At 37.1% G+C, this 9,684-nt stretch overlaps 1 protein-coding gene across 5 annotated transcripts in view; it reads left to right on the top strand.

Annotated features, from left to right (window-relative positions):
• plch1 (phospholipase C, eta 1) overlaps positions 1-9,684 on the top strand; it is a 73,825-nt gene that overhangs the window by 51,619 nt on the left and 12,522 nt on the right. For all 5 annotated transcript variants that reach the window (XM_014012383.1, XM_014012385.1, XM_014012382.1 and 2 more), the window contains 4 exons: positions 767-938; positions 4,571-4,678; positions 7,918-8,073; positions 8,782-8,844. In XM_014012383.1, coding sequence (XP_013867837.1) covers positions 767-938; positions 4,571-4,678; positions 7,918-8,073; positions 8,782-8,844 — 499 coding nt within the window. The remainder of the gene's footprint in view (positions 1-766; positions 939-4,570; positions 4,679-7,917; positions 8,074-8,781; positions 8,845-9,684) is intronic.

The raw sequence follows: 9,684 nt of genomic DNA, 5'->3' as shown, positions 1-9,684 counted from the left end.
ATCTTAGGCTTTGGTTATCCCGTGCGAATGCGCCACATAAAACACAAATGTCTGGGAGTAATTAATTTATTACATGGGGTCCCCAGATAATTCTTATCCCATGCGAATAGGACTTTAGGAAGATGTTTAACATATCCTGGGAGGAAAAAGTGTCAAACCTTGAAGTTCTTCAAAGATTTTAAATGCCAGTCAGTGGAGAGTACCATCATTAAAAAACAACTACAACAGTCATGAGTGATCTTAGGACGCCCAAACAGCTCTTCTATGGTGAGATTGCCTGCAACTATATCTATATCTATATCAATATCTATATCTATATCTATATCTATATCTATATCTATATCTATATCTATATATTTTTGTGAGAGTATAGTTGATGTAGTCTGTAGAATAATCACTGATTTCGATGTTTGCTAAGGCCAATTAGTTGTGGTGGCCATCTTGAATTGGGGTAAATCCAAATGTTAAATGTAGATGCTGTGGTTACTTTCTGAGAGTTCCATTAAAATATGTTCACTGGTTCATAAGATATTTTGTTAGTAGTGCAACTAAACACGCATACACACACATGCTCGCACACACAAACAAAGACAAAAATATTACTGCCCTTTTGCCTTCAGCAACAGATGATAATGACATATTAATAKATCAGTCCCATCAAAACCCATTAGCAGGATTTACAAGTAATTTACAAGGTTAATGGAATTTTTTTCATAACCTGTCTTTCTTAATCCTTTTTTTTGTATTTTTTACTTTCTAATTTAAGATTCCCAGTGATTCTCTCCATTGAGAACCACTGTAACATCCAGCAGCAGAAGAAGATCGCTCAGTACCTGCGAGAAATCTTCCGAGACAAGCTGGATGTGGACGATGTGCTGAGCCGAGACTCCAAAACCTTACCCAGTCCCCAAAGCCTGCGAGGGAAGATTCTCATCAAAGTAAGACAACATCACTTTTTAGAGTCTGCCTTTTTCTAAATTAATAACTCCTTTTATTAGAATAAAACAGTACTCAGTGCTYACTGTACTTGCGAATAAAAAACATCCGCTTCACCCCCGAGCTACCCCACTTTTACTGCAGACCATATGGAAAAGTGCTCATTATCTGTCAATATTTGACTTTGTTGGCCACTGTGAGGCTACTTGTTCCCAAACAGAGATAAARAGAAGGAAAAGTACAAGTGGATAAAACTAGGTCATTGTTTTAATCATGGATGGAGTGGGAGGGAGGAAGGGAAGGACGGCTGCAAGTTAACTCAGTGACAGATCATTGGCTCAAATACTTTGTAKCATCCACAGAACAAACTCAACCTGACTGCTGACTCATTTGGGGCCGGTACATTTATTCACTCAAATGATTATTTCTTGCAGACAWAAGATGTTACGTATAAATGAAAGAATAAACTCTAAACGTGTGGTTAAAACTATTTACATGTCACTTTGTCCTGAGTGACACCAACATCTCTCTTTGCTTCTATTTGCTTTAAACTTCAGAATATATCACTTGTACTGTTTTTTAAAAGCCCTATAAAACAAACCTACCATCTGATTATATGTTTCAAATGTGCTGTGCCTTTTTTTAATCGTTTGCTTTTATTTAGACATTTTTAAGATCGTTTAAGATAAGATAATTTTCGTTTTTGGGGTGTAAAAGGTCTTGAAGGACTGTTTGTAACTGATTGACTAAATGTTAGATCCAATATTGTATTTTGACACATTTTAATCATTGCAGCCTTAAATTTAAAACAGGGAATGAGAGTTGGTGTGTCTTATTGATGTATTCGTTCTGACTGTATAAACAAAAAATTGGTTACATTATCGTCTGAYGTAAAGGGTAACACCTCTAACCAGGAAGAGACGTACATTCACCATGATGTGAGAAAGTAGAAGAAATCTTGAAATGTACAGAGTCTCAGCTTGGATAATCTCATGCTCATGTAATTATTGTGTCATCAAATGTAACAAAAATATTATAAAGGAACGTTTAATGCAAATATTGCTTTATTTTGGAAGCTTCAGAGCTCCATAATAAAGACCACACCTCTGTTTTTCTTTGTACCTTAAAAAGCACTTCTGCCACTTGTCTTGAGCACTTGCAACCAGAATGATACAATGTTTTGGGAGGAACAACTSTGCAATGCAAAACTGACTGAGATGATTTTATTTTGAAAGATTTAATCTAATCTTCTTGGTATATCTGCTTAACTTCTCTGTATATGGCTGACATATAACTGTTCTGAAACACATATTTGCTTTTAAAATCATATACTGCAATGTAATAACATTACAGAAAGTTAAAAATAAAGTAGGAGGGAACGTCATAAAATGAAGCAACATTTTGTAGATAAACCACCATCAGAGTCAACACCTCTGAGCAGAGTGCTGCATTTGAGACATAACTTTTCTTATGATTGTTTGTTCTTCAGACTTCCCGAGTCAAAGTCTCCCATGCTTATCTTTTTGTAACACCTGCTGCACTCTAAAGGCCATGCGGGTGTTGTGAAAGATATACTGCCAACCATATTTGACACTTAAAGAAGACATTCAGACATACAGTATCAGTTGTGTTTTTGTTGGACAGCCAGATACACTGCAGGATCCTTGACTCTGTCTCCTATCAGTCAGACATCTTAAAATTTAAAAAGCATTATCGACTTTCTGAAAGTCCCTTTACTCCTCCTACTTTCTTTGTATCCCTCCTAAAAGCCTTTCACAACTCCATTTCTCCCAGCAGACCAGGGATTGATTTGATTTGATTTATTTATTTAACAGGAAAAGATTATAAAAATCAAGCCTGACTCGGCATAATTGCTGTTTTACAGCAGGTTCCTGTTCTGCAGCACATAAAACACTCAGAATTACAACATCACAATCACATCATTATAATTACACCATAGACACAAAGACAAACAAGCATACCAAATTTCAAAAAGGCAGCATTTGCAAAATAGGACGTCTAAATATGAGCACAACAAAAAGTGTCCAGCAGATGGCAGACAAGGTTCTTCTTAAAGGGCTGTAGTTTTGAAATGGACTTTATGTTTTGAGGAATGTCATTCCATGCTTTAGTATAAACATAGAAGAAAGACCTCTGGCCTTAACAGTTTTTAAAAGTTGGTAATATCAGTTGTCCTTTTGTAACAGATCTAGTTTAATGACCACTTCCAGAATTTGATTTGGACAGCAATGCACAGAGAGTTCCATAAATGTCACGTTGGAAGATCTGAAAATATAAATTAATACCACTATAAAAAACATAATTCTGAAAAGTCAAGGCATCAGACAATGAAAGAACTGTACAGTGATGAGTCCAACCAGGAAGTTTTTTATGAATTTTGTAGGCCCTGTTGTAGAGCCTAACTATGTGTTTGAAGATTTCATTTGTTGTAAGAGACCAAACAGGTAAACAGTGTGACATGGTTGAGAGTATAATGGCATGAAGATAGATATTTGAAACAGAAGATGTCAGATTGGATCTAATTTTTGAATAAATGTATAATTTCTGTTTCAACTTACTGGTTAAGACTTGTACATGATCACGATAAGTCAAATGAGAATCCAAAGTAATTCCAAGATATTTGTARGTAGTGACAATATCAAGGGGTTTGTTTAAAAAAGTGAGTTGATTTGTTATATTGAAATATCTCCTGGGTGAGGAAAAAACATGCACTCAGTTTTTTTAACATTAATTGACGAAAGATTATCTTGAAGCCAACCATGAAATGTCTGAAGATCTGCTTGTAACTGACTATTAATAGATTAAATATTGAAATCAGACAAAAAACGAACAGTATCATCAGCATACAATATTGGAATACTTCAATATTTTTGGAAGGTATTTATGTATAGTAGGAAAAGCAATGGGCCCAGTATGCTACCCTGTGGAACTCCCACGGAACAGGGCAGAGACCCGGACACAGAGCTTCCATGTTTCACAACCTGACACCTATCAGTCAAATAAGAGGAAAACATTTGTATTGCAGATGATRAAAGTTGAAAAGAAATCAACTTTTGTAAGAGAGTATAATGATCAACTGTGTCAAACGCTTTGCGAAAATCAATATATACAGCACCGACAATAGCGCGGACAATACTGAGATTGTCCTCAAAGGTTTGTAACATACAGAAAGAAAGGCGACAGACCTCCCATGGCTGTGGTTGAAATGGGGGCAGCGATGTCCACCRGGGAGAGACTTCCATGTACTGCCGGAAGCTTTGAGCTTCTAATTTTTATTAGAAAAACTCCACTCCCACTCACACTCAGAGAATGGTTCACTAATGGGCTTTCAGTGAACTGGAAGAGCTTCTTAGGGAGTTTCTCAGGGAATCTGCTGCTGTGTGTGTTTTTAGGGTTGAGCTTTCTGTGTCCTCCAAAAAAATGTCAGAAAAGCCTTTTTTTCCACTCTGCCTGTTAATCCTGGTCCATATAAAAGCTACAAAGATTTAATTTTTTATATTTGAGCCTTTTCTTTCAAGTTTGGAGTCAAAGAATCAAAGAGATGTACTCAGTCTACATGCAGAGGTTTCTGTTTGTCACTTTTCTTCCACCTCTGTGTGTTTCCTCCATACAGGGGAAGCGTCTACCCGCCTATCTGTCTGCGGACGCCGAGGAGGGGGAGGTGTCGGATGATGACAGCGCTGATGAAATTGAGGAAGACTTCAAACTCAAAAGCAGCAATGTAAGAAAGGGATGTGGCTGTAAATGTTGCCTCAATGTAACAATGTAGCCTCTACACAGACATCCTTATTGTAAGTGTCTGGATTTACTGTTAGGTTAAAGATTAGTAGGGCAAATTAAATGTGTTCAAGAACACTTTTACTAAGATAAATCCTGCAGGAAACTAAAATGATATTTAAAATAAGGTGTTATAGACATAAAACAAAAGTGGAATGCTTTTGATTTTGTCGTAATTATCGCCAAAAAGGGAAAGACAGGWGATTTTTTTTTGTGTTTTTTCATGTCTGTGTTCATGTGTTTTCCAACAAGTTTCATGAACTATGTTTTAATGAAATTATTATATTAAAATATAATCAGAATGGTTAATCTTTAGAGTCAATGTCCTTCAATATGGCTGCCACAGATAGTTAGCTTTCACTAACACAAAAATGGCTACAACTGAGCCATTTTGACTCGTATCGCGCTAAAATTTGGTATGGAGCTGTGAGTTATTGATTAAATGATGCACATCTTATCAAATGATTTTATTTTAGAGGGTTTTTTGCTGCTTTTTAAAAATTTCATACCTAAAAATCCATGTGCAATTTTTATGCATTATATATATTTTTATGTGTCCAACATAAAAAAACTGAATTTTGACAGCAAAGAAAATACCAAAACAGTGTAGGAAAAAATAACCACTCACTTCTGATTTTGTTTTGAAGATTTCTTAATTTACTTTTAGATTTTTGAAGCTACGAAATTATAAAAAAAAGGAACCCACTTGAAAAGGCAGCTTGCATCTTGCAGCTGTTTGTGTTTCGATGATAAACCAGAGACTCCTCGAAAGACACCGATACGCACCGTTAACACACTCCTGCTGGAGAAGCTTGTGCTGCTTGGAAAAGSAGAATCATGAAAAATTAAAGACACCCTCACCTACATATTTGTTTTGAATCTTSCTGCAGRAGGATGGTTTCGTTGTATTAAATCRTCTTGGACATTTTTATAGAAAATCCCCCCAAAAAAGCTTCATAAACATGACAAATTGAAGTAGCAAAATAATTTGAGGTTTAAGATAGTTGCTGCTGCCAAATAGCAAAATACACCAATATGAGTTCCAGTGGATGGGTGCTGGTGGTGGTGGTGGGGTTGGGCGGTTGGGCGTGGAGAAGAGACTTTTATCTGTTGCACCTCTGACTGTCGAGAAAAACTAACAGAGAGAGAGAAAAAAATGGACTTTGTGTACACATGACTTTGCTCTTGACACTTCTCTTCTTTGGTCCCAGCAGATAAGATTGTCGAGAAAAGCAAATAACAGCCACACTTACAGAGTTTTTTTATTATTATTATTTTAGAGTGGAGTCAGTGAAGCCATTTGTCAAAGCTTTCTGGGCAGCTTATTTTTTTTTAATTTTACATGATTTTAAATTTTTCAGTCTGAATCCACCCACACCGACATGTCAGGAGTTTGTTAATGGGATGTTGATGATATTCTTCTAGTGCTAATTGGATTGCTGTGTTTGTGATTGAGGGGTTTTAATGATAATTGCCGGAGATAACCAAACCCTAACGATTCCGATTTAAAACAGAAAGCAGCATCAAGAAGGAGTTTTTTAATTACACGTTTGAACACAAGCACAGTAACAGATTAGTTTTACACAGAACGGAGGCAAATTTCTCCTCGTGCTATTTCTCCTCCTTTGGTCCTCGTCGTTGATATTTTGCGCTGCAGTAAAGCCAGAGAACTGCTCGGCGAATTAAAAACAGAAGAGCAATCGTGTTGTTTTCCAGACGCTTTGGTTTTTGTGAGCGAACGTGGCACCAGTTCTCTACGTTTAGCTGGAGGCACCAAGTCGCAGATGCCGCTGCAGATGATCACTGCCGCTTCTGAGAGGGTTGTTGGCAGCTTACTGGGAGATTTTCTAATAACGTCATTAAACCAGTATGCTTTCCAAGCAATCTCTGCTAACAACTCACTAATAGACTGATGCGCCTTTTACACAGTGGCGATTTAAGTGGTGTAAGAATCAATGTTATGTATGTTTTGTTTCACTCTAAATGTTCATGATGTTAATCTATTAGACAAATCTGACACATTCAAAGCTGCCAGCTGCAGAAGCAAACATGACAATAAAAACATGGTATATGGTATTGTGTATAATATCTGATTTGTTCACATTTAAATGAAAAGGTGCATTCATTTGGGACGATGTGATCAAAATATAAAATGCACAAACTTGAGGATCAGACAGGCTGTAGTGTCTCCCTGTTTATTTCATGTTTTGTGTTGTTTAAAACACCGAAATGACTCAAATTCATGCTCAGCATGCAGATTATGGGATGGAATATGTTTGCATATTTGGGGAAAAAAATTAGATCTGCAGCCAGGTTCCCTCTGACCAATAATTGTCAACGCCACTTGAACTGGGTGGAAATGTTTCTGAATCAGTCATTTCATATCTGATTGGACTTTCAAACACAGCCTGAAAAATGATGTTTTTGTAACAGATCTAAACAGATGTAACCTCAGGAAAACACTGATATACATAAATATTTCCTGAAGGGATCAAGAATAAATAAAGTCAATGTGGATGTTCCAAATAAAGTTCTGTCCTTTGGTAGCACTAGAAAAACAGTTTGAGTCATTGCTTGGTTGGTTACTACTCTCATTTTTAAAATTTTAAGCATGTAAGTAAAAACTTTTGAAATATTGCAACATTTATACAGTTGTGTGTTTTACATTGCAGAGTTGGAACAATTTTTTTAAACATGCCTGTATAGGCAGAGGAAAACAGTGACAAATATTAAAAGTGTGCTTCAGCTTTGATAAAAACAAAACAAAACAAATCCTTATACAGTATTTCATTATTTACAGAGTAGAAAAAGCATTTTGCCACTTACTGAAATGACTTACTGAAAACAATCCCTGGTAGTTCTATTCATTTTTACTATATGTGTAATTTTTTTGTGGATTATTTTTCATTTTTATTAGGTGCATCAAAAGTAGCCTCAATAACTGACACTGAATCACTCCTTTGCCTTGTTGCATTGAATCCTAATAAGATGAACCAAAGTTCATATTGAATTGTATTGTATTGTGAATAAAAGCAGGCATTATATCAGTTGTTGCAGCTCATCTATCGCTAACTYAGAGTGCAGATTTAATTCCTGTCAATTTGATGCTGCAGTTTGTTGATTTTTCAAAGTCATGCAGCCCAAACAAGCGTCCTTGTTTTCACCTCCTTTCTTCACCTCCAGGGCAACGGCCACCACCAAGTGGAGTCTCACATCCGAAAGAAGCTGGACTCTCTTCTAAAAGAGTCTCGGATCGGAGATAAGGAGGACAGTGACAGCTTCAGCATCCGAGCGCTGCTCCGAGCCACACACCAAGGCCTTCAGAAGAACCTCCGGCAGGTACAACCCAAAGGCTGAGTGTGGAGCTGTATGTGTCAGGGAGAAATACTCATCCAGACCAAAAAAAAAAAAAAAAAAAAAAACAGAGGCAGGGTAAAACTAGGCCACAGATTTAGTCATGGAACGAGGAAGAGAATAGAGTAAGTTACTAGTTACTGCAGCAGTGGCAGGCCCAGCACACCCACAGAACAGATGCAAACAGCAGCTCTTCAGGCCGCTCGGAAGGAGCTGCTGGGTTCCAGTGCATGTCAAAACACGCTGAAAGTGAGGAGCGACAAAGTATCTGCAGTCTTACTTAATATTTAATTCTGCTGCTTGGTTTATTTTTAGGAGCTTCACTTTAGTGACAGCCATTTTCATGTAGTGTGTGTGGAACACCAAGGCTTTCCTATCCGCACTCATTTCGTTCTTCTTTGTTGGCGATCCCTTTCACCTCATTCTGTCTCCAAAGCCTCATCTCTCCACGTCTTCATCCTTGCTCTTATTTTCCTGATTTCTCGCCCGCTGCCTCTCTTCAGCTGTGCGATGTTTTTATTGACTGCTGTTAGCTACAGCTCCTGAGCTTTAAGCTTTAAATGACTCACCGGGTGCTTATGTTGTTAGCATTGCATACCATACTGTATACAGTCCTATATATGTGTGAATGTAAGAGAACAGACACAAACCCAAACATGAAAAGTCTCTGAATCCGGTTCTCCTTTCCTCCAGAGCTCCAACAGGGTTCTAAAGAAATCCCACAGCAGATCTCTCATCACAACGCTCAAACAGAAGGTAAGAAGTTAAAATTCGTTTGATCTGTTTGTTCTGCTTCAGGCAAAGAAGCAAGAATACATTTTTTTGCTGTGTACCATGGTATTGGAAAACTTACAGCATCTCTGTTTTTGGAAGATCTTTATGAAAATGTTTGTTTTATTACTGATCTTATTCAGCTGGTGCTTTCTCGTTCGTTTGTTCTGTACTCTTCCTTGGTGCTAATTTATCCATTCTTGCATCGAAACATTCAGCTCACTCAGGAGGTGGGTGCTACAACTTTTGGTTTTTGTAACTTTTATGCCTTTCAAAACTTTATTTACAAAACACTTCCCTATGAAAATCCATTGGGATCTCTTCAACTCTGCTTCAGTGTAATTGCTCAATTTTCGTAGTCTGCCTTTACTTTTAACTTGTAGATAATTATACAGTAGTAATTGGAAAATTGACCAAACATAACCCATAACTTTTGACACTTTTATATCTTAGAAAGCTGATTTTAGTATAAAAGTTAGCATGAAAGGCAGCAGGTCACAGGTATTAGTTAAAGAAGTTCTAGGCCTTTTATTTCTTCTATTCTATTCAGTTTATTTATATGGCGCCAAGTCACAACATACGTGGTCTCAGGGCACTGTACATGAAAAAGTTGTTATAGTTTTCAACACAGCCAATACAGTGGTTAACTATTTTCCCTAATTTTACTCTTTTTCTGTTTTTACCTCCTGCATTTACCCACTCATTTCTCCACTTCAATCTTTTATGCCTCCCTCTTTGCATATAATTCACCCTCCTACGTTTGTGTGAGTAGTTGTGTGTGTGTGTGTGTGTGTGTGTGTGTGTGTGTGTGTGTGTGTGTGTGTG

The sequence above is a fragment of the Austrofundulus limnaeus genome, unplaced genomic scaffold (assembly GCF_001266775.1).
Source record: "Austrofundulus limnaeus strain Quisiro unplaced genomic scaffold, Austrofundulus_limnaeus-1.0 Scaffold91, whole genome shotgun sequence".
Lineage (NCBI taxonomy): Eukaryota > Metazoa > Chordata > Actinopteri > Cyprinodontiformes > Rivulidae > Austrofundulus > Austrofundulus limnaeus.
This window is presented reverse-complemented; position numbering and strand designations above follow the sequence as displayed.